Genomic DNA, 24,637 nt, shown 5'->3' with positions numbered 1-24,637 from the left:
GGAGGTGTGGTTCGGGCTAGTTGCTGAAATAATAAACAACTTTGAAGAGGAACCACACCCTGGGAAGGCTTGCGTGTGCTGGTTCAAACTGGGTCCTCCAGAGATCAACAGACAAAGAAAGGGCTTTTGGTATATAAAGGCTGCGTTTAAAATGGCACAGGACCTTCTGTTTGATTCAGCAAACAGACAGGATCCTCTGTCCAAGGGGCAGCCCCAAATCTTGTGGAAGGGTTGGAAAGACTTTGTCCCATGAGGGCTCCATAAGACTGATGGGTGATCGCTGGTGAGCTTTTAGCATGAGTATAGGAACTTGTGTTGTTTTTTAAATGTTTTCTCTGTAATGCTTTTACCCGAAGAATAGAATATGTTTTGCTTTGTGAAGGCTGGTTAGTGGCTGGCATACACTGTTGTAATAACCCCTGGAGAAAGGTAAATCACAGGTGCTGGATCCTGATCTGACCTGCTGGGGAAATCACAGTGAGGTACAGAGGCACTGCAAGCGTAAACTCCCAGTCTTGGAGGGAGCGAGACATGGGTCTCCGCCCAAGATAGGTGAAGGCTAGGAAGTCTCAAACCTTTAAGTGGGTGCCTTCAAGGAAGACCAGGAGGGAAGGGCAAAAATGCAGTCAATCCTGAAACTGTGACATAGCTGGTAGCAGAAGTGGAATCTATGGCCAGTGAAGTACCAACAACAGCGAAAGCAAGTGCTTCGGTAGGGCAAAGCACAGAGAAAAGTCTTGTAGCCTTTTGAGGAAAGGAAGGGTGAAGAGAGAGAGAGAGTAAAATGAGTTATGAACAGCTAGAAAAAACATCAGCAGCTGAGACATGCAGAGAAAGGCAGCTCAACACTGAGGAGCAGACAAAGGCCCAGCTAGCCAACCTGCCGGACTCTGAGGACCAGGAAAGGAACAATGGTCCAGAATCGCAGGGAACACCCAGCCCACTGGCAGAGAGACCAGCAGGTAGGGGAAATCTGGGTGACACCTCCCTAAAGGGAAGAGGTTGACAGAAGCAGCAACCATGCTCCATCCAGACCGAGTGCACCCCTGCAGAGAGAGCGTGGACAGATCTACCAGTAGAGCAGGAGAGGGACAGACTGCATCTTGAAGCCCAGCTGCTTGCAGACAAGGAGCAAGAGCGAGCACCCCAGGAGAAGCAGTGCAGTTTGAGGAGAGAGAGAGAAGGACAAGAGGCAAGAGAGGGAGCATCAACATCAGCTCCATATGGAGGGAAAGTGACAGCAAAAACCTGACCCGGGAGGTGGAGCCAGACCCCAAGTACCTGGCCCAGCGGATGGCATAGACTCCAAGTTATTGCCTCCCTTCAGGCAAGGGGATGACAGGGATGTGTTTCCAAATGCTTTTGACATGGGATGTGACTGGCACAAGGTGGGGCAGGAGAACGTGGGAATCTGACTCCACTGCTGTCGGGAAAGGCCTTAGACATTTTCACCCGTCTGGCCAGAGAGGACAATGCAGATTATGGGCAGTGCAAACAAGCATGGTTGCAAAAGTGGAAATTGACCCCTGATGCGTACAGGAGGAGGTTCTGAGGAGTTCAGAAAACGGCGGATCCGGCCCATGTTGAGGTGTCAACTCAAATTAGGGGTTAGGTAAGAAAATGGGGAAATGGGTGGGGTATCCACAGTTGATGAGGCCTATGAATTAATGGGTTTGGAACAATTCTACAGACTCTGCCCCCAACCTAAAATAATTGTCAATAGACAAGGATGCTAGAGACATGACCATAACTGGGAAATGGGCTAACCAACAGGCCGGTAGTTGGACCAGGTTTGATAAATTCAAGGGACAGTGGCACAAAACTGACCACCCCCAACCAGGACCTCCCGAGAAGGGAATGGGCCAAGTCCAGATTGGTGCAGGGAGGAAACCCTACCCAGGGTCCAAATAAGGAACCCAGGGATCTGAAATGCTTTTATTGCAATGAGAAAGGCCAGAAGGTGATCCACTGCTTGGTGCTGGGGAGGCCAAGTACTAGTGGTAGCCCACAGCAGGTCCAGGTGACAGTGACCCCACCAATGGTAGAACCGGATCCAGTCCCAATGACCCAATCAGTAAACCTGACCATTTCAGACCCAGGAGAGGAATCGACAAAACTCATTTCCCAGTGGCTGTGGATGGAAAAAGGCCCAGGAGTGGAGGGCCCAAGGAACTCTGGGGGTTGTGAATTATACCTGATCGACTCTTGACCATTTAGGGACTTTCCATCATGGTCAGACCCATCTATAATGGGGTGGCACCAAGGGACCTAAGGATGTTGCGGTGTGCTACCTTGCAGATGCCAGGAGAAGTCTCGCTGGGGAATGACGGACTCCTGGCCCCAAGCCACTTGGCTGCAAGCAGCAGCCCTTGGCTCTCACCCCAGGCTGCAAAGGGCCAGGCTGGGAGGCGGCTCTGATTGCATGGCTAGGGCTGAACACAGTCCAGCTGATGAACTGACCTGGGGAGGGGCGGGGAGCAGGTCCCAGGCTGAGCTCAGCCCCCCAGCTCCTGCTATGGAATTCAGACGGGAACAATTGACTAACCCTTTCCTAGAAAAACCTAGGGATGCAGCTGACTCCCCAGACAGCCCCTGGATAGGAAACCAGAGGGTTTCTCTGGGATCAGGGGCTACTCTAGAGAGAGGGACTCCCTGGGAACGCTGAGCCATGGGGAATACAGAGACAATTGGTGGTACCAAAAAGTACTGACTTCGGCTACTCAGCCTGGTCCATGTTATACTCTTCTCAGGAGCCATGAGAATACTAAACAGCTTACTCCAGAATTTCTATTGGCCTGGGGTGTGTGAGGCAGTGCCAAAATACTGTAAGGCCTGTGACCTGTGCCAGAGGGTGAGGTAGGTCCAGGCTGCCCCGAGCCCGCTAATCATCACAGAGGAACCTCTTCAGAAGGTGCTCTGGACGTCGTGGGGCCCCTTAGCAAAGTTACCTGGATGGGAGGAAAAACGTCTATTTGGTTGGTAGTAGCTTATGCCACCTGCTACCCAGAAGCAACAGCACTGTCCTCTGTAGGGGCAGACATGGTGGTTGATGTCTTGCTAGCGATATTCAGCCGAGTGGGGTTGCCCTGCGTGGTTTTGGCTGACCGGTGGGGGTGGGGCACAGACTTTATGTCTGCCCTAGGGGCTATGGGAGAAATGTGGCGTTCAACACTTCAGGGTGTCTCCCTCCCACCCCCAAGCTAATGGGCTAATTGAGAGATTTCATGGAACCTTAAAACAATATTGAATCATAGAATCTCAGGGTTGGAAGGGACCTCAGGAGGTCATCTAGTCCAAAACCCTGCTCAAAGCAGGACCAATCCCCAACTAAAACTTTTGTGGACCAGCTCCCCAGGGATGGGTTAAATGTTTACCTCACCTGCTGTTTGCCCGTAAGGGGACTCCCAGGAACCCACAGCATTGTCCCCTTTGAACTGCTCTGCGAGGGGACGGTATGGGGGTTGGTTGGACTTAATGAGGGTGCAGTGGGAAGGTACAGCCTCTCCCAAGGGGGACTCAGCGGTGGAGTATATGTTGGCCTTCCAGGAAAAACTCCCTGAGCTCCTGGCTATTCCAGCCCCAGGCTGGCACACTCTACCTTCCCTCTCCTGTATTATTGCCTGGCTTTTCTCTTCTCCCACAGTCATTTTTTTCTGTCTTCTCTGCAGGGGCAGTGGAACTGGGGAATGGGGGCTAGTGCCCCCAGAAAGGAAATACTGGGGGCGGGGAGTTCTGATCTATGTTTCTACTCCCATAGGTCGTTCTGCTACACATTCTAGGAACTAATGTTCCCTATGAACTGCGTGCACAAGTTGGGGGCAGAGGCAAGAGCAGGACACAGAGGGGCTAGAGCGGTGCCTGGAATTGGGCCAGGGAGTAAGTAGGACTTGGGGTGATCAGGCCAGATCTGGGAGCAGCTATACCTCGTGGACAGCAAGAGAGACATGAACTGTCAGGACCCCTCTTCCCCAGCCTGGAGCCAGCTGCCCATATCCCCCACCAAGTCTCAGTAGCTCCCCTCACTCCCTATGCAGAGCACGCACCCTGCTCTACTTCCCGTCCCTCTGCCCCCCACCCCTTCAAAGCAAAGTCCCTGCCACCTCTCCTTGTCTGACCTGCTTGGATTATATGTAAATCTACAATCAGAATGTGTAAGCACAGATGGTGTCAGGGAGTATTGCCTAGAGGTTACACCAGGGAATGGATTAGGATGCCAGAGGCCCGGGTTTGCTACCCAATTACCATGTGCCCTTGGGCAGTCACTTAGGGACAGCTGTCAGGCGTATTGAGCACCCACCACTTATGCTCACAGAAGTGGCTTAATACTTCTGAAAATCAGGCCAGTGAGGCGTCTGGGTGTCTGTCTCCCCAGCTGGAGAACAGAACATAGCACAGTACTGCTTCCCGGCACCCTAAGGGGATGTGAAGCCTCACATATTAATGCTTAGGGCGTGCTATAGGCAGGAAGGGTGTTATTAGACGCAGGTCTTAATTCCTGGGATGAAAGGTAAATTGAGACTGGATGGACGGAAAAATATGCTAACAACTGAGCTCCATTTGCCTGTGGAATGGCTTCCAAGGGAAGTGATAAAGCCCCATTGCCAGACTGACTCGGAAGGAAGATGGACCGGTCACTATGTGACTATATTGCAGGGAGGAATTCTGCAATGGCCCCCAGGGGGAGAAAGAGAGTTTCCAATGTGGTCAGTTACACTCCACCCCTTCCCACAACCTGCTCCGCATTCTCTGTGGCAGGAACACGTGGCTGTGGTTCCTGCAGGGTGGGTGCCCTGTTCTGAATACAAGGAAACAGATGGCCTCAGCAAGGGGCATGCATGCCAGCCTCTTCCAATGGCTTTGCATAGCATCTTTCACACAAAGGTGCATGGCCCCCTCTGCTTGGCTGGGCCCAATGCCTCTGACATCGGATTTCAGAGTAATAGCCGTGTTAGTCTGTATTCGCAAAAAGAAAAGGAGGACTTGTGGCACCTTAGAGACTAACCAATTCATTTGAGCATAAGCTTTCGTGAGCTACAGCTCACTTCAGTATGCATCCGATGAAGTGAGCTGTAACTCACGAAAGCTCATGCTCAAATAAATTGGTTAGTCTCTAAGGTGCCACAAGTCCTCCTTTTCTTTCTGACATCAGAATGACCCTGCTGCTTGCGGGAGTTCAGAAGCGGAGCTGAATGCTGCTGTTCAGGCCGCGGCAACCACACACTGGCATCTTGGTTTCGTTCTGTTGCTGGCACGTTGCATCAGAAAGTTAGTGGCAAAGAAAACAGGCTGATGGCACTCAAGGGAAGCCGTGTGGCAAGCCAGTGGGTTTTAGATGCACCAATCAGAGCAGCTGCTTACTCTAGGCTTTAAATCTATAGGCTAATGGCATTATTGAAGACAAGTACTTGTTTTCTCACTGTAAAGCTTTGTCCCTAAGTGCAGGAGTCTCTGGCCCACTCCCTGGGCAATAGGTAAGTTACAAGGAAAAGCCCCTAGTCCCAGAAGGGTGTGTTGGCTTAAGATACTGCGTCCCCCACCTTTAGAATCATTTAAAGGCTGTTGGCCCTTTTCCACCCCGTCCAGCTGCAGCTTGAATAGCTGTTGCATTGGTGAAGCTGATGAGACCAGTGATACCAGGCCGCTGTCCCTTAGGACTAGCGATGCATTTTAAAAAGCTGCACACTGGCACTGAAAGGGGAAGTGGCAGCTTGTAGGGAGTTGTGCGAACCTATCCGCACCGCTTCCCTGGGACTGCCACAACAACCAGAGAGGACGCAAGCAGCAGGAGGTAGCTGAGTTTTCGAGCGTGGCTAAGGGATTTAGAAGCACAAATTCTGTTGACTTTCAAGGGGACTTATGTTCCTAAGTCACTCTTGAAAATCCCATCCTGTCTGGGTGTATAATGCAGCTGGGGCTTCAGCCAGGATGCCTCCTAAATGGTCTCCCAGCCAGCACCACTGCTGCTTGGAGAAAACGGACACGAGGTGAGATAAGGGGTGCGGAAGATAGGAATTAGAGCAGAGGAGCACGTGGGAGGGGACTGAGGATTGCCTTTTACTGTCACCAGCAGGGGGTCAGGTCCAGAGAGAAGAATCATGTGTTACTGCTTCCTAATAAATTGGGCCAGGCCCTGAGCTCCAGAAACACATTTGTTAGCACGGCAAAATGGCCCTTCCACAGCGCACACTCCAGCAATGTGGAATACAGTCAGCTGCCCACTCCCCCTTTAGAGATCATGACATGGGGGCAGCAGCTTAACAGGGAGGAGGCTCAGCAATGGAGATGATCCACCTCCAGGAGCAACTCTTGGTTTATGAGTCATAGAGGGGTGTACTAAAGAAGTGCCTCTGCCCCTCCCCACCAGAAGCCAAGTAGACCATGGTTCTCAACCAGGGGTCTGGGGCCCCCCAAGCAGGCTTCAGGGGGCCTCCAAGCAGGGTCAGCATTAGACTCGCTGGGACCCAGAGGAGAAAGCCGAAGCCCCACCGCATAGGGCTGAAGCCCAGGTCCCTGAGCCCCGGCACCCAGGGCTGAAACCGAAGCCTTGTAGCTTCGTGGGGGGTCCCTGTGGCATAGGACCCCAGGCAATTGCCCTGCTTGCTACCCCCTAATGCTGACTCTGGCTTTTATATGCAGAAAACCAGTTATTATGGCACAGGTGGGCCATGGAGTTTTTATAGCATGAGAGGGTGCAGGGGAGGAAGGCTCAGAAAGAAACAGGTTGAGAATCTCTACAGTAGAGCATCAGGCAGTGGTTAACAAAAGCCTTTAGATCCTGCTGCTGAGAAGTACTGAGCACCGACTGAGCACCCCCGACTGAGACCTTACGGGTAGCGGATACTCAGCACTTCTGATACTCTGGCCTTCACTCTTCTTCAGGGCGGGTGGGTCCGTTCAAGCCCCGTGATTCAGATATTAAGGGGGTGATGGATGAGGGGCTGCAGAAGCAGGCAGCGGTCCGTCTGCGTTCTCCCCAGGCCACAGCTTGTCTGCTATTTCCACAGCTCAAGGTGTGGTGATAGGGCAGGTGGGGCTGGGGAGGAAGGGTTCTTTGAACTGGATGCACATTGGGGTTCCCGAGGAGCCAGAGAAGGCCCAGGATGTGCAGGGATAGAACGCAGACTGTGGCTCACATGGGTTGCAGGCCAGTGCTGGCCACACGGGAATGGGATTTGACTAAACTGGCATACACGCAACGCATAATCCGCTCACGTCAGCTCAGTTTTCCAGTACATTGTGATCCTAAGAGGGGACACCCATAACCTGGCTTGATGCTTCTAGATAAGCAAACATGAGGTACTGCTGCTAAGCTTCTAGGCAATGGCAGTAAAGGGAACAGAGCAAGAGAGGAGGTGGGGCTTTTCTGTGAGAACCTGCTTTCCTAGCGACTGGGCGTCAAGATAAGGTCAGAGTTATCACCACACACAGCAGCACCCTGAATCAAGGTGAAATTAGTCTGTTTTTGGAGCCAGGGATTAGCCACAAAGTGGGTTGGACCATTTTCCCCTTATAATGAAATAGCTAGCAATTCTCTCTCTTTACAAGCAGTTATTTCCCGTTCACAAGTAGGGAAACTGAGGCAGAGAACAATTGAGGTTGGGACTGTCCAAGGAGTTTGCGGGACTTGGGCACAAATGCTCACAGGTGCTTGGAAAATATCAGCCAAAAGAACTGGCTCTAGGTCACACAGCTGGTAAGGGTGAATGCCAGATGTGGTAGGCAGGGAGTCCTGGAGGTCAGGCCTGTGCTCTCCTAACACTAAGCCAACAGGCACAGGGCTGACTTGCTAAAGGGACCAGCCTGATTGTACCACTGAGGCAAGGTTTTACCTGTAGCAGCTCTGGAGTCCTGAAGGGCCAGCGACCCTAATACCCTGGACAACTCAATGAAGCCTGCCATATGATCAGCAGGCCCCGTTCTCAGCTCTGTATGACTGAGCTGGACCCAGTAACCCTGGTTAGCTGAGACCATGGGAAGGCAGGGGTAGACTCCCAAAATTCCCAGGGGCTTCCCAGCTGGTGTGTTAGGGGACAAACATTTTGCCCAGGAGTGGAGGACTATTGGGATCAGTATGTATTAATACTCATGGAAGGTACCAGATTGACACCACTCTGGCGATTGATGGCAGAGCACGCATAGGAGCAGTGCAGACCTCCTAGTACAGCCCCACCTACCTGTCTCACCTCAGCGAGAGGTATCACTTCTAGGGCTGAGAGCGAACAGAGGGAGCTTCAAGGCCCTATTTAACCCTAGGACTCTCTGCTGAGCCTCAGGGCTCATTTGCAGTGGCCTTGAGCAACAGGAGCACCTGTTCCCTGGAAACTGGGCTGAAACGCAGTGTGTTTTGGCAGTACCAGATAGCTACCCTGGCAGAGCCCCCCCAGGAGACGCACCTTATACTGACAGCAGGAGTTTTTCTGCTAGCCTAGGCCAGTCTACACTAAAACATTAGGTCGATCCAGCTACGTCGCTTGAGCATATGAAAAAGTCACTCCTGTGTGATGTATTTGAACCAACCTAAGCCGAATGAAAGAACTAGCTCCCACTTTTCAGGGAGGTGGATTAAATGACAGCACGGGGAGAACCCCTCCCATTGCTGCAGCGAGCGGCTACGCTGAAGTGCTACAGCAGAGCGGCTGCAGTGGTTGAAGTGTAGATATAGCCAGAGTAACACCGCCCCCCTGAACAATATTAGCAGTACGGATAGGAGCCCTCTTCTGGTGGCACAGCTGGGTCTCCAGCGGGGCTTCTGCTGGCAGAGCTGCGGCAGCTCGGGAGACAGTTTCTCCACACCCCAAACGACACCGCTCTGCTACCAAACCTTTGTGGTGTAGACCTGGCCTGAGCTGAGGCTTTTCAAACTGGAATGCAGGCAGCTAGAAAGCCATACTGTGCAACACAAAAGCACGCACCCTTCCCCTGTGTAAAATCAGGTTTTATGGTTAAAAAACAAAGCCAGCTTTATTTTATTTATTTCACAAAACAGACCAACAGAAAAGTTTTTAAATTCTAATGAGAACAGTTTGCCCACTGAGATCTAACTACGCCTCTACAGAGGTTGCAAACCAGATACTGTGCTAACCCTTGAGGCCATCAAAGTGAAACTGACTAGAAACAAAAAAGTGAGACTGACCAGCTTGTTTCTCCTCCTCCAAGCCCAGAGAAATGCAAACAGTGAATAGTATAGTTAGTTTACTCTTGGCTATTCAGAAATTTTCAGTTTTAATAATTGTAGGTGTTTTATATAAGCCACGTGGGAGGGCTTTAAGTTATGATTTTTACCCTGACGGTGTCCCTTTAAACCTAAGGGTATCAGCCCTGTCCAGAAAAAACATCCATCCTGGAAGAACAGGATTTGAAATGACAAGAGCCTTTGAAAACTCTGAACCCTAGAATCAATAAATAATTGTTACAGAGTCATAGCACCTTAACTAAATAGCGATCAAGCCCCCAAATGCATGAAGGGGGAACATCGGTTTTGTAAACATTACACTGCTTTGTTGGTGCCCAGTGGCATGTCAGGACAGATGTGCTTTGTTAGATTCTTCCCTGGCCCTGTTTCCACACAATTACAAAGAAGCAAAAAAGTGATTACTACAAAATAGCCAATGAGCAGCACCTTCCAGTAAAAATGTAATCCAGAGGCAGGTTAAGTAATCCCCTGGTTGACATAAGTGAGAAAAGACTGACTAGATGAGAGAGCGAGAGAGATGTGAGAGGCTAGCATTTAAAAAAAAAAAAAAAAAAAAACCCACAAAACACAGATATGGCAGAAATTTTTCTATAGAAACTAACTTGATAGCCTAATACAAAGAAAGGAATGTAATTACCAGAGTTCTCCAAGAACCATGATTAAGGAATTGCACTCAAGTGTATTAGATATCATATAAGCTAAAGAAAGGAATGCTTTTTATTCCCTTACCTTTCCCTGCTACTCTTACCATGACAGAGACAATGGTCTCATCATGCAAGAATGGAGTTCACTCTCTCTCACCCCTCCCACAAGGGGTGATCATCAATACAAGTATGGTTTCTTTGGGAAAATTTCCTGTGGTTTTATCATCTGAAGCTAAAAACCTGGACATGAATTATTCCTAAGTTCATAAGGCAAGGTTACCAGTTCCCTTTATACGACAAACATCTCACCAGTAATTTCATTATTAGAACAGGCAGTTTAAGGTCCTTTAAATTGTTTGGGAGAGAGGATTCGTCAGACACAAAATTCAGCCCAAAGTACTATTGTCTCCTGGTTCCCAGCCGGTCTCCTACCCAAAGGGGGGCCACTGCCTATTATGCGCTGTGAATCCCAAAAACACACTTCTTTAGAGATTTCTACCCCAAAAAGGGGTAACAAGAATTCAGCCTGGAATTCCAGTGTGGGGCTCCAGAGGCATTCTGCACAAAGGCTTCTGTCATGACCTCATTCCAGGAGGGCATTGCACTGCGCACGCCCATTGGGTTAGTGTCTGAATTCTCTGTAGTGATCTCTGCAGTTCCTAAGGCCTAGGAACCAGAAGCTAAAACAAAACCCTGACTTGATGGTGCATTAGACAATGAACATACAACACTGTAGGACTCTCCCAATGAAACAGACTAACAAAACTCCCCAGCAAGAGAGGAATATGTTCCCCTCCAACCAACTTTTGGAAACTTCAGAAGCCAAATCAAAATTTTTCCTTCAGTCCTGGGCTGCCCCAAAGGAAAAGCTACTTCTAAGGAGGGCAGCATAAACCAGTCCTGTAGAACGAGTCAGGCCATCAGATCCACAAAGATGGCATTGGCAGTGGTTTGTCCAAAGATGAAGGCTCCAAGCGTGACCATAAATGTCCCATAGCTGACCAGAGCCCACCAGCTGTGAATCGAGAAGACAGGTCAGTGTGCAATGTCAGGCAAGGGAACCCACCTTGATACAGTGTATGGCTAAATCCTGCCAATGGGAACCAACGTCTGAATCATCTTGTGAAAAGGGAGAGAAAAATGGAAGGCAAATTTGTTTTTTTACCTGGTTGACCTGGTTTCCTGGATTTCAGAAAGTTTGGCTTGAATCAGGCACAGTCCTAGCAGGGAGGGAATGCAAACAACATTGAACATCAGAATAATTATAGTGATCAGCAGTCAAAAGATTCCTGAGTAGAGAATTAAACCACCACACCCAGAAGGCAGAGGAGTCAGGAATTTGAGAGAGAGACAAGCTCTCTTTGTTTTTCCTTAACTTGTTGTAGTGAAATAGAGGGAAGATAAGACACCCATCACCATCACCCTCCCAGCCTGGGAGGAGCAGCCAGACTGTGAAGAGCTGTCCTATCAGTGCTGCTAATTAATTAAAAGGGATCGAGGAATTCCCTCTGCACCCCCCTTCAGCATGCAGCTTCTCCTGTCTGGGAGCATAGATGACCCAAGAAGAAAGAGTCCAGAATAAGAAAGAACTGGATTCCCTTGCATGGCAGGAGACAGCACAATCAATCAATCTGTACCACCAGGCCATGCCCTTGGTCCCAATATGTTGCATTTTATTGCCTTCTCAAAGGGGACCGAGGAAGGGAAGAGTTCCACCCTCTCTAGAAATGCATGCTAAGTGTCCTGCTAACCAGGCTGGGGGGGGATGAAGGACACTCAGTGCCCCCCCACACCTTTCTCACCCAGCAAGCATATTAAGTTCAGGACACAGACAGCCAAACTTGCTCCCACACCCTATTTAGATCCCACAATCACAACTCTGGCTCCACAGTGACTCAGCAGTGTGTGGTACATGGCTGACTTCACATGGGCACAGGACCAATCCTTTCCTCTATGCTACTTCTAATGATTTGGGGCCATATTTTTTGGGACGGGGAAGGGGGAAGCCAGTGCGAACGGCCTTTGGGCCTCCTTTGCTGAGAATTCAGCCCTTGATGTCTCCCTGTCCTTGAGGGGGGATAATGTTTTGTTTTCACTCAGGATCACCAGACTTTGGTTTTATTGCCATATCCTTCCTGTGATCTTTTCCCAGAACCTCGGCTCAAAGGAGCTGTGCGGCACTCAACATACTGTAGTGGGGGGGGCGTGACTCCTGGATTTGGGGAGGCTGGGCATGAACGCCTGAAGCTCCCTAGAAGGGCATCGGCACCCAGACTGTGGCCTTGCCCCCTGCTCTGCCCCCACTCGGCCCCCCTCCCCCCAAGCTGCCCGCGCCTCTCCCGCACGGGGAGGAAGGCGTGAGCCACGGGGCAGGGGAGCTTCAGAGGAGAGGGCAGAGCGGGGGCAGGAAGAGGAGCAGCGAGGATGGGGCCTTGAGGGAAAGAGACGAGCTGGAGCAGGGCCTCAGGGCGGAGCAAAGGCAGAGCCATGGCCCGGGTGCCCTTTTGGTGGCGGGCCTCCAAAGGGAGGTGCACTGCATCCTGTTTGGGGAGGCTTAGCCTCCCCTTGCCTCTTATCCCCGCCCACTCCATGGAGATAGATGTGGAGCCAGACAGCCTGTACCGATCTCCTAGTGGGAACAGATATGTAGGAGACCGGGCCCCTGGCACATAAACTTCCAGTATTCCTGTGAAGTGTGACCCCAGGGCCTAATTCAGCAACCCAATGAAACCCAGTGCTCATTGTTTAACATGCTGGCTGCTTTGATTGGCTGCCGTGTAATCCCAACGCACGGAAAGTTGGGGCCGTACCCGGGAAGACGAAGATGAAGCAGGCAGCCAGACCCCCGATGAGAGAGATGACTTTGCCGATATCTGGGATGAACAAGGCCAGGAGGAGAGTGAGGAGAAACCAGCAGACTGTCTGGAACACACGCCGGCGCCTCTCGCGCACCACATCTTCCTCCACCGTTTCCCCCTTGTAGCGTAGCCAGAGACCCTCTAGCACAGCCCTGCGCCGGAGGCAGAGAGACAGGAGAATCGGTGGGCTTCCTACTGGGATCCCAGACCTCATGTATCAGATCCCAGGTCTCGGGACTCCCCCACCACTGATTGGTTACCAGGGACATACGTTCAGAACAGCAGCATCTCTTGTAGCCTGGGCACAGCCTGGCCTGCCCCTTGAAGGCACCATGGCAACACAGGGAAGAACCAATCCCATTTAGTCTGGAGCGCCCCACAAGCCACCGCCAGGGGGTGCTGGAACAGGGGAGGCTAGGGGACCGTGCCCCCCCATTTTTTACCAATAGTAAGGATGAGCAACAGGGGGGCAGGGAGCCACAGTTTGAGTGCCTATGCCCCACCCCACACTTTTAGGGCACTTCTGCCACTCCTGGCCACCTCCCGCACCTCTCACCTGCCGCAGAAGTGCAGGATGGGATAGGACGTCAGCACGCAGACGATGATGAAGGCCCGTGCAATGGCAACAGGGACGTCGTTGGAGGGGTAGGACAGCAGCACATCCTGGTCCACGCTTGCGCCAAATGTCAGGAACCCGCAGATCCCTGGAGGGGAACAGATAGCCAGGGGAGGATGCCAGCAGGGGCTAGGGGAAGGATGGGGCACAGGGATTTGGATGAAGGAGGTGGCCGGGTTTGTCCCTGGGGCCCATGCTCTAGCTGGATCCGGGGTCTGAGTGCTGAATGCACACAGCTGACAGCAGCTCTTCGGCCGCGGTGGCTGCGGGAGAGTTTACAGCTATTCCAGTCCTGGGGTCTCTCACGCAGTAATGTGCGCAGTTTCTCCAAGGGGACGCTCACAGCTTCCCCAACCAAAGTCTTTCAGGAGAATGTGCTGTGGCAGCAGTGGCTGGGCCCTGTGGGAAGGCCGGAGAACAAGGGCCTTGCTCCTACCTGTCCCTGCGTAGACAAAAAGAGCGATAACCATGGCTGCCGTCACCACTGCTCCCCATGGCTTCACCTCGGGCCGCTTCATACTGTTGAAGACGGGCACACTGCTCACATGGCACTGCCAGAGACAGAAAGAGAGCATGCAAGGGGCTGCTGGGCCCAGCGCTCTGTGCTCCATCGACACCAGCCTTATCACGGGAGAGGAAGGGGACACAAAGGCAGGCAGCCCCTCCACACACTGGAACATATTACCAGGGAAGGCGACCGAAGCAGGGACCGTAACCAAGTTAAGAGACAACTGGATTTGTTTCTGGACAAGGGGAGCCCACCTCCCAGCTGTTCCTTGGGTTCAGTCAAAATTTACCCGCCTCAGGTCTGTCCAGCACAAAGCCAGGCCGTGTGCTGGCAGGGAAACACTTGGCCATGAAACTGACGTGACGGGAAACGTCATGGATGGCAAAAGCATCCCTCTCCCTACTCAGCCCGATGGATGCCAGTGCCCAGCCACAGGGGCAATGAAAACAGGCCAGGGGGCAGGGCAGGGGATTGATGGAGGAGGAAAGGGGAAGAGCTAATATAGAGGGCCTGGCTAAGCGCCAGAATAACAATCTGCAAACACTGGACGGGTGTGAACGCTCAGGAGTGTTATTCAGCCTGAGGCAGGGGCATAGTTTGGAGTACTGAAGTGAAATTAAAGGGACTCCCAGGATGAATTCCCAGAGAAAAACACTCTGAGCGCGAGATCTCTCTCTCTGGCTGGGGAAACTATCTCCCAAGGAAGTGGTGGAAATCCTGTTACTTGGGCCAGTTAGAACTAGACTGGACACAACACTTGACAAGGTCTTGCAGGGTACAAGCCAGCTCTGACCTTAAAAAAGGGTCCAAGTAGAACACAACTGGTCATCTCTGTCCTCAGCTTCGATAGTCATTTTAAGACACTGTTGTTTTGCTTGCGTCCTTCACTTTAGGGCTTTATCTCACATCAGTCTGAGGCCCCAACAGGGGCAGTAGGAGCCTTGGTATTAAATTAAAGGAGGTTGGGGGGGTGGGGGGACCTAAACTAATCCAAAAGAGGGGCAGCAAATTAGATGGACATTTCCTGCTCCTAACTTGTCTTAGATCTCCATCGTCCCAGGTCTTCCTGGGAGCAGCCGTACCTGGAATCCGAAGCAGATGGTGGGCATGGCATTGAACACGGCCATCCAGGAGGAGGGGCTGTGGAGAGGGAAATCACAACCAGTTCAGATCTAGCTGCTGGCGCAGATACTTGGGTTAAACAAACAGCACACGTACAGTCGCCCTCCAGAGGGCATTTGCAGGGTACACCAGAGTATGCTCATTTCACTGCAGTTCTGCACAGTGACTGGAGGCTTCCCTGCACATGCAGTGGTCGATATTGTCAAAGGGCACTAGTGATTTTTGAGGTGCCCCGCTGGACACCTTAAAGGGCCTGGATTTTCCCAAAGTGCTGAGCATCCACCCTCTCAAAAATCAGGTTCTTCTAAAAGTCACCGTAAGTGAGGCACCCCCAAAACGGAGGCACTTGGAAAGTCACCAGCCACTGCTGAAAATCTTGGCCTGTGTTTCCCTCTTCAGCCCTGTTTAGTTTGTTCTGAAAATTCTCTATAAGGTACTAAGCAAATTTAAGGGAGATTAGGTTATCAGGCTAGATCTAAAAATCTGTTTGACCACAGTATGGATGGTGGGCGCAATGCTGCATAAGAAAAATTATTTGACCAACATAAAAACGATAGTGAGGCCTTCTTTTGAGGCACACGTACAAAGGGGAATACTCAAGGGCAAGGTGGACAGAATTTAATCACCCAAGCTGCAATTGGCTAGGACACTTGCAAAGAGGGAATTTTTGAAACGGCAACAAGTGATCAAGGCCTCAGTTTTAGGTCTCATCCATAAGATGGCACAGTGCTCTAACACAATGCCAGGACGTTGACGCAAAAGAACAGAGTGCCATCTAGTGACCCATTAGCAGAGAAGAGGACCTAATTTGAAACACTACTGGAGACTGGTGAACTGAATCTCTTGCTCTCCCATGAATGGGCCATAAAATACACCACTTTGTATCTACAGATAAATTTAACAAAGGCCAAACAGCCTTTGCTTCCCCGTACAGCACAATATAATTCATTTCATTTTAGCCAAATGGATTGTACTTCATGTGCCCATATATTTATACCTTTATACCAGTATATTTATCCGATGAAGTGAGCTGTAGTTCACAAAAGCTTATGCTCAAATAAATTTGTTAGTCTAAGGTGCCACAAGTCCTCCTTTTATATTTATACCTGTATCTGTAATTTTCACTCCATGCATCTGAAGAAGTGGGTTTTTTACCCATGAAAGCTTATGCCGAAATAAATCTGTCAGTCTTTAAGGTGCCACCAGACTCCTTGTTGTTTTTGTGGATGCAGATTAACACGGCTCCCCCTCTGATACTATACTTCCATTGTTTTCCTTTATTATTGATATTTGATGTTATTTGTTGTATAAGATTAATAACTATAGAAGAGACTTGTTGGGTATTTTGTCCATTGCCAAGATATTCAAACCTGACCTGCCTGGAAAACACCCTATATTTTTCCCTGTTCCGAGTGACCATTTTAAGGTTTCCTCTCTAACCATTAGGAAATCCCAGCTTCTCCGTAACATACAGCACCTCTGTCTCGCCCTGATGGCTCATAAGATACCAGACTTTAAAAAACAAAACCAAAAACCCACATTATTCTCATTAGCCTCTTGCCTTGAAAGCTGTCAGACCAAGAACCAGGGTATAACAGCTAAGAGCCCATCTTCCCAGTTCAAGTATTCATCGCCCAACTAGAATACAGACTGCTAAAGATTGTGCTGGATTTCAAGTGGGGGAATACAAGCAAGCCAGCAGCGATAACAGGGACAGATAGTTGGTGGCACCCAAGGCCAGTGCTTGTCTGATGTACCAGACGTTTCTTCAGACTGTCATTTAAGAACCAACAATGCGCTCTGTGCTGTACAAATCAGCGATGGACACAGTCCCTGCCTCAAGGATCGTACAATCTTCCAGGACAAAACTGCACTGGGAGACCCACAGGGAACTAATCAAGTGCTCTATCCCATCCTGTATAACAGTGGGACAGAGAAGGCACCTGGCTGGCATGAGTCAGCGTTTACACACATTATGAAAGTGGATTTAATTTCCCCTTTGGGGATTGAAATAAGAAGCTTCAATTAAAATATATTAATTTACAAGTTTTAATTCAAAAATGTTCTTAACCATCTGGTTGCAAAGCAAACCCTCCAGAAGCAGCCCCAATGGTGGGCTGTCTGCCTGAGCCTGCAGCCAAACCAAAAGAGCAGCTCTTGGAGACATGTAGACGGAACTCATTCAGAGTGGGAATTTATGACTGTTTGCATTTCAGCATCATTAGCCCTTTCACTGCTGATCAGAAACAGAACAACTGCTCTGGGATAGGAAGGGTGGGGATTTCCCATATAGGGCCACCCCTTCATCTCCCTAATCTAACTTGTGACTTGGCACAGCCTGGTTTTGAAGCATGGGTGCCACTCTCACATACCGTGTGGGGATGTGCCCTGGGGTGATCTCCTTGTCAGGCCAGATGTATTTGATGACAACAACGGCGGTGACGTACCAGGTGCCAATCACGCTCAGGGAGCTGCAAGAAAGAAGAGACTGGACAGATGACAATGCTTCCCCTTGCCTCTGCTCACTCTTACTCCTTGTTCAGAGCCTCCCTGGGGAGAATCTGGTGAGCCTGGACAAAGACATCTTCCCTTTCCCCGGTACATTCCCACCAGTTCTCTCAGGGGACCCAGCTGTGATATCCCACTCCACCCCACCCAGTTCTCTCTCCATGAGCCTGGCTCCTTCCAATCTCCCACCACTGCTACCATCAATCCAGCTCCTCCAGTGGTAGCCTTAGGATAAGCCAGCCACCAATGGCCACTGATTTTCTAACCAGAACATCTCCTGTTGCCTAGCCCTGCTCCAAGCAATTAGAGGACCTGGTGGTTAAAGCAGCAGATGCTCGTATACACCAGTGCTCCCACTGCTAGCTCTGGGGACAGCGTGATATGCAAAGGAAAGTGTTAGCAGAGACATACGATACCTGCTTACCTATGGGACCGTCTTCACTGTCCCCAGGGAGAAACCAGACACCCAGGGAACCCACTCCCGCCACCCCAGTCTCCTATTACGGCTTGGTATGGAAGAGCTGGCGAAAGGGGCACTTGTACAATTACTTCTCTGGGGCAATATATCACAATGCTTTTCATACGAGGACCTGAAAGCACTTTACACCTCATGTTACAGGTGGGGAAACTGAGGCAAAAAGCAGTGATGGGACATGCCCACAGTCACAGTTTATTGGGACTAGAACCCTGGTCTCCTTGATCCCAGTCCAGTGCCCTACTCATTGGGCTCTGCAGCCATCTTAGAACACGATGGAACACTCTGATCAGGCCCAATTGCCTGCCTGTCCCTTTAGCATCCTCCCACCCACAGTTCTCGGTTCAGCTTTTCCCAGCCACCCACCTGGCGTATTTCTGGAAGCCAATCTCCTTTGGGATGGAGAGGGGCAGGATTAGGAAGAAGGCCGTGATGCTGATGGTGAACTTGCGGTCCGCGTACCAGTGGCTACCATCTGCCCCCTGGGGATCCTTCACCAGTGCAGCAATGACTGATAAGGAGACAAAGGTAGAACAGTGTGGTCAGGGCACAGCCAAGCCCAATGCCAACTTCTCGCTAGAGGGCAGATCTCAAACCTTGGCCAGGGAACATGGGGAGGAGGAAGAGGAATGGAAGCTGCTCTGAATCAGGGGCAGGGAGCTCAGGGCTCCAGCCTGGCAGTTCAGCCCTGGGACGCTGCAGGGTCTGGCAAAAGGAACCCGACAGACTGCAGCTCTGTGTGGCAGTCATTCAGGGCATCCCCTCAACCTGGCTTCTCAGGGCTGCAGAGCCCAGCACAGGCTGCCAGGATGGGGCATGGAAACTGCCCATCACCTGCAGAGAAGCAGGCTCCCCACCCTCCCGCAGCTGTAACACCCTCCCCTCCCTCTCAGGGTGCGGGCCCAGGGCTGGGGCAGCCATGAGCACTCACTCTTGTCCTGCTGGTCCCCGATGATGATGAGGAAGGCGATGCAGGTGCCAAAGGTGTAGATGGCGATGGCGACCTCGCAGAGCACGCCAGGGACCTTGCCGCACACAGCCCACACCACTTCCTGGTACGTGCGCTCGTTGCTGGCCCGCGAGCAGTAAGCCAGGATCACCAGCCCTCCGATAATGAACACCAGCAGGGACTGTGGGCAGAGCAGGGTGGTCAGAGCTCTGGGGCCTCAAGCCAATGGCCCATCCCACCCAGACAGATACACTGAGCCAGGGGCCTACCACCTGGCTCTGGAGAAGTGAGTGGGATCATTTGCTAGGATGTCTCCTCCATGATCCTCTGTGGTCTCCTGCAGGGAACCTCACGCACCCATACCCCCTCCTCCACGCCTGTCTGGCTCACCATCTGCAGCGCGATCCCTGCAGCCACGCCACCCGCCATGCTGAAGGCTGCAGGGAAGTTGAGCAGCCCAGCCCCGAGGGCAGCGTTCACCACAATGAAAACGGCCCCGAGGGCGGAGGTGGTTCCCACTCCTGGTCTCTGCCCCTCGTCGCTCTTCGGCCCAGTCTCCACATTGGGGCTCTGCAGCAGCCTGGCCCGCTCCCCGGCATCTGCACTCCAGTCCCAGTCTCTGTACTCGCTGTTGATCCCCACATTGTGCTGGGCCATTTCCCCGGCTGGCAGTGCGCTGACCGCTCTCTGCGTCTCCCTAGTGCCTCATCACCAGGCCATGACTGCAGGCAACGGAAACACCAGCCCGCATCGACTCCATCTGGCCCCAGCCTCCCAAGGGTCACAAAGCGGGCAGACCCATTTTCCTGCTACAGGGACAGGTGGCCTTGTCCGGGGTCCCCAGGCACAGAGTTCAGGCTACTTTACTGCACCTAGAAGAGGAGCAGAAGCAGAGCATCACCATCAAGTGTATATGAAAATCATGCTAGACACAGCTGGCTTGCTGGACCAACACTCCTCTTGTGCTCTAACAGCTGCTGCAAAACTTAACCTCTCATTTAAACAGGACACTGCATCCTGGGTGGGAACCCAATCTGGGACCTCCGGTTCTTACAGCTGGAGCCTCTGCTGCCTGAGTGAGATGGCCCAGCTCTATCATCACCAGCGATAAGGATTTTTGCATGCCACCACCACCGGTCATCTTTGTCTCAGCTGACAGACCCAGGGGTTGGATGGACAGAAAGAAAGCTCCTCTCGGTCTCCGTACAATTGGCCCCTCTAGGGCAGAGGGGAGGCACAATGGTGAGCCGGTGCATGGAGGAAGCATTGTCTCTGCTGCACCGGTCATATCGCTCAAGAGAGCTTCAAGCCGCAAGGCTGTGACGCGGGTGCCTGGTCACTAAAATTCATTCAAACACACACTCACACAGAGCCAACTTCCCTATTTCCAACCCACATTTCTGCTAACGCAGCAAAAGACCTTGTCCTCCTTTGGGAGGACGTTCAGGGCAAGGGTTGAACAGCTGCCAGTTGGAATGACAGGAGCACAGAACCAAGCGGAGGGAGCACCTCAGAACGCCCCACGTGTCTCCTCTGCTCATCAACCTCCCAGGGCTGCTGCGGTCTCCCCGCCCCACCAGAGTTACCTGCGGGGGGTGGCGGGGAGGTCTGTCCTTCTCCCGCTGAGCCTCTCCCACGGCATGTTCGGCTGCTCTCCCTGGCAGCCAGGCCCAGGCAGGGAGCAGGAGGAAGCCATTTTTCATGCTGGCAGAAGCGGACTCTGTGCACCTGGCCGGCCCGAGCCTGGCTGCTGGGTACAGGGACAGAGCGAGCTGGAGCTCCCCCTTGGCACATTTCTGGCTCACTCAGACCCTGGCCCCAGCAGCCAGGCCTGGGTGGGAAGCAGAAGGGGCGAGGCAGGCTGCCCCCCCCCCCCCCACCAGGCTCAATCAGGCAGCCGCCAGGCTGCACAAAGCAGGGACCCAGAGTGGCCAGCATGAAAAGTGCCTAGGCCTGGCTGCCAGGGACAGGAGCCGAACCTGCCTTGTGGCAGGGAGCCCCTCTCTCCCGCACCCCTGGCAGGCCAAGCAGAAATCTGGAGGGGGACTTCACTCCACATTCCCCCCCCACCCCAATGCATCATCTATGGCTTTTCCACATATCACAAAAATACACCGCCAAGTCACTGCTAGGCTGAGGATCCCAACTTTTGTGTAAGATCCTCAGCTCTGAAGCTCAGAGATGCACTAGTCTATGAAATCCTCCCCTTACACTAAGAGCTATTGCCAGTGCTTAAAGGGGACATGCAGAAGGCAGTGGCAAGAGATGAGACTGTAAGCTCTTTGGGGCAGGGAGCATCTTTTTGTTCTGTGTTTGTACAGCACCCAGCATAGAAGGGGCCTGAGTTCACCTCTAGGGCTCCTAGGTGCTACAGTTCACAATAATAAACAGAGATTATGCCCTTGTTTGCTTCTGTGTGATGAAGAAAGGAGACCTCAAAGGCCTCTTTTGCCATTAGAAATGCAGATCTTGTTTTCCATTTCTCTTGGAAGATTCTATGAAGAACTTGTCCACTATAAGTACCAAGGAAGTAAAACTTGATTCATTGGAAGAGGAAGTGATTTTTATTTAGACTGTTTAAAATCTTTTGGGTTTCGCTAATACCACTAAGTCAAATGCCCGACACACAGTTGGGAGGAAAGACATCTTTCTTCAAGATGCAACTTCTCTAACCCCTGAATCATGGGTTGAGAAGGCTCCCACTCTCTTGCTGTAGGTCCTTCAAAGATCTCTCCAGCAAAAACAACAAGGAAAACAAAAATTAAAACTCCCCAAGGGTTAAAAAGCAGGAAAGAAAAAAAAAATCAAGAGGGGAAAAGGCTCCCTTTTTACAAAAAGGGCACAAACCCAGGTTACTTTGAATCACAGAAGTATTACTCACATGTCTGCACTGATTGCTTTGTCTCCAAAGTTCTGTTTACAATTGAGCTACATTAATTACAAACTGGTCATATGCAGAGGAGCAGCTTGAATTAGGAGTTAGACCGCATTTTTCCTCCCTTACCCGGCAATGAGGGCCTTTATACTATCCTTCATCGGCCCCACTGTGCACGGTTACTGGATTAACCCTTATAGTATGAGGCAAGAGATACTTCCCTCCTTCCACCACAAAACAGTAATGACACCAATTGGTGCAATTCACAGCTCCACAGTATATTTATTCAGCTCATTTTAGTGCCGATCAGGAAGCAGGGAACATGCAGACAGGAATGAGGAGCAGACTGGAGTTTGCCCTATCAGGAGATCATCAACTAAGACCCAAGCATTAGTAAAATAAACTACCCTTGGGGAAGCAGTTAAGTACTGAGTCAGGTGCCTTGTTAGATTCACATAAGTGAGTTGGGAAGGGTTCTATGGAGAAAGAGGATCCTGGGTGTGGGATGAGCATTCTTGGGAGAGGAGCCTGAGGAGCAGATACACATGGGGGAAGGTATGAGTTGATCTTTATGACCTCCCCATTGTTTTCTTTGTTAACAAGTGGATGTCTTCAAACACTACATACAGTGTGGAGCACTTTTGAGCAGCAGGTTGAGAACAGCATCTCCTCGCACAGCCCTGAGATTGACTTCAAACACCTCTGTGTAATTACAGAGCAAGTCACCCTTCCAGGGCGAAAGCCAGCTGAGGGCAGACATATCCAAATTAATAAAAAACTTCTAACCCACTATATAGTTAACCAGTGGAACTCACATGTACAGGACAGCACTGAGATAGATATTTTTCTCTAAAGCTTATTAAACTAGATACATACCTGGACAAGAACCACACTTGTAGGGTAACCAGGAAGTAGTAATAAGGGTTATCAGTTAACATTTATGGGTATAAAATGGATTGCCATCTAGGGTCTGGATGAAGTTGCCCCCTAGGGCCTGGTTCCAGTTATTGGAATAGTCATGGTTGCAAGGTGCAGGAAAGAGGGTTTCCAGTGAGCTGAACTAGCAGAGCAGATTCCCTTGCCTTGCATACTGCAGTATCCATGCTGGCAGCAAATGTCATAATGAAATGATCTCCATTCCCAACTTACTTCACACTAAACCCTCAAATAGCATGGCACAGTCCATCAGGTGTAATAGAGGGGTTCAGCCCTTCCTATGAAAGCAGGTGGCATCTGTCTCTGCTTACAGCCAGGAGGATCACACTTCTGTGACTAGCAGTCTAGTTCAATGAATGATTCCTATGAATCCCTCTGGAAGAGCTACACTGCCCACAGAAACTTTTAACCCCTTGCTTCCACTGCAGAGCTTCCTTGTGGGCAGTTTAACCCTGAAATCTGCTGACAGCAGGGACACTATAACCAGGAGAAAGACTCTTTGCTCTATGTCCTACCCTCTGCCACTGCTGACCCTCAGTCACAGCACAGCCAGGCCACATGCAGCAGAATTCCAGCCAGGCAAAAAACAACCCACCTTTCGCACACCAGCCTGAAAAAAGAGCAGACCCACTAGCATAGGAAATAGGGACAAAAGAATGGGGAAGGGCAAACACAGAGCCTGCACCAAGCACCTCAAAGGGAACAGTAATCCTCATTTTATGGTGTGCACCAGGAGGGTTAAGGTCCAATGTCCGCAGCAGGCAGCTCCCCCATAGGCCCTGCAGCAGCATCCTTGGCAGCAGACGTGTCACAAGGGTGCAGCCACAGACACGTGTAGGTGTATGGGTGGCGGTGGTGGGTTTCCAGGGCCCTATTTCAGCACCGAAAGGGAAACGAGGATCATATAGCTGCTACAGAGTCTGTTATGTAGTGGCCTCCTCCCCCTCTGGGATGACTCGAGGGCTCCTGTACCGATGCCTACAAGGGGATGGGATGGGAAGGGAAGGGAAGGGAAGGGAAGGGAAGGAGGGGTGGGCTAGGGATGCTGTTTTGATACCCACCTCTGCAATGGGGAGGGAAAGGAGGGCTCTATCATACCGGCACCAAACCCCTCTCTGCTGGCCATTGGGGGACTCCTGTGCTCATTGATCCCCCAGCCACAAAGCCCCCCGGGATCACACAGCCTCCACCCCTCACTCATACCTGCGGAACGAGAACAAAAAGCCTCCCACGATCCCACGCCTGCCTCTGAGCGCCGGCTCCTTAAGCAGCTGATTACGCACCACGTGCAACCCAGCTGGCGTCACCCGGCGCGCAGCAGGCTGGGAACTGTAGTTCTCTGGCCTTCAGCTGCCTGCCTGGTCCCTCTATGAGTAATTTCCTGTTTCTTCACTCAGCAAGATTTGCGTTTTCCTTCTCCATTTCAAGGCCGTGAGGGTTCCCACCAGATCAGCACAATTGTACAAAGTTTTCCACCTTACCAATCGCGCTTCCTCCAGCCAGGGCAATAAAAAGGCACCCCAGCAAAACAGGTTTCAGATCTTGCCAGACAGTTGTTTGCTGCGGCTTTGTATTCATAGGATCAGGGTCTTCAGAGGTGGAAGAGATTAATTAGGGTAGGCCAGCTCCTTACTGAGAAACACCTTGCACAGAGGCTGGCCTGTGAGGCACACTGTGGGGGGCGGTGGAGAGAGAGATTGTTATTTTCCAGACCAAGTAAACTATTTAAACATGTGACTGATCCTGTACATATGTAAACATGTAACTTTCATCACATGCATCCACTGGCTTTAGTGCAATGACTCACATGAGTAAAAGTATTCATGTTTGCAGAAGTAGGCCCCAAGTGCTGAGCATCTGCATTTCCCATTGGCTGCCATAGCAGAGGCAAGGGCTCAGCACCTCTCAAGCATTGGCCCTGTAGTTTGTTCTTTCCTTTCTGTTGCAGCTGGC

The 24,637-nt window shown here is 51.2% G+C and overlaps 1 protein-coding gene across 1 annotated transcript; it reads right to left on the bottom strand.

Moving 5' to 3' along the window:
• Nucleotides 1-8,956: 8,956 nt before the first annotated feature.
• SLC38A7 (solute carrier family 38 member 7) lies at nt 8,957-24,112 on the bottom strand. Its single transcript, XM_073307321.2, has 11 exons — nt 23,888-24,112; nt 19,264-19,745; nt 18,856-19,054; nt 18,291-18,435; nt 17,314-17,412; nt 14,902-14,959; nt 13,748-13,862; nt 13,252-13,399; nt 12,648-12,847; nt 11,003-11,057; nt 8,957-10,852 (listed from the first exon to the last, which is right to left on the bottom strand). The coding sequence occupies exons 2-11, from the start codon at nt 19,528-19,530 to the stop codon at nt 10,750-10,752; spliced, it is 1,389 nt and encodes a 462-aa protein (XP_073163422.1). The 5' UTR covers nt 19,531-19,745; nt 23,888-24,112; the 3' UTR covers nt 8,957-10,749.
• Nucleotides 24,113-24,637: the final 525 nt, after the last annotated feature.

The sequence above is a fragment of the Lepidochelys kempii genome, chromosome 12, assembly GCF_965140285.1.
Source record: "Lepidochelys kempii isolate rLepKem1 chromosome 12, rLepKem1.hap1, whole genome shotgun sequence".
Classification (NCBI taxonomy): Eukaryota; Metazoa; Chordata; order Testudines; family Cheloniidae; genus Lepidochelys; species Lepidochelys kempii.
The sequence above is the reverse complement of the archived record's forward strand: the minus strand, read 5'-3'. Positions and strand labels throughout refer to the sequence as shown.

Excerpts from the sequence above, each read along its gene's own strand:
- SLC38A7 (XM_073307321.2), bottom strand. The coding sequence starts at position 19,530 with ATGGCCCAGCACAATGTGGGGATCAACAGCGAGTACAGAGACTGGGAC. Across the intron at positions 13,400-13,747 it reads TTTTGTCTACGCAGGGACAG|GGATCTGCGGGTTCCTGACA; the intron begins GTAGGAGCAAGG and ends GTTCCCCTCCAG. Across the intron at positions 12,848-13,251 it reads ATCCTGCACTTCTGCGGCAG|GGCTGTGCTAGAGGGTCTCT; the intron begins GTGAGAGGTGCG and ends CCTCCGGCGCAG.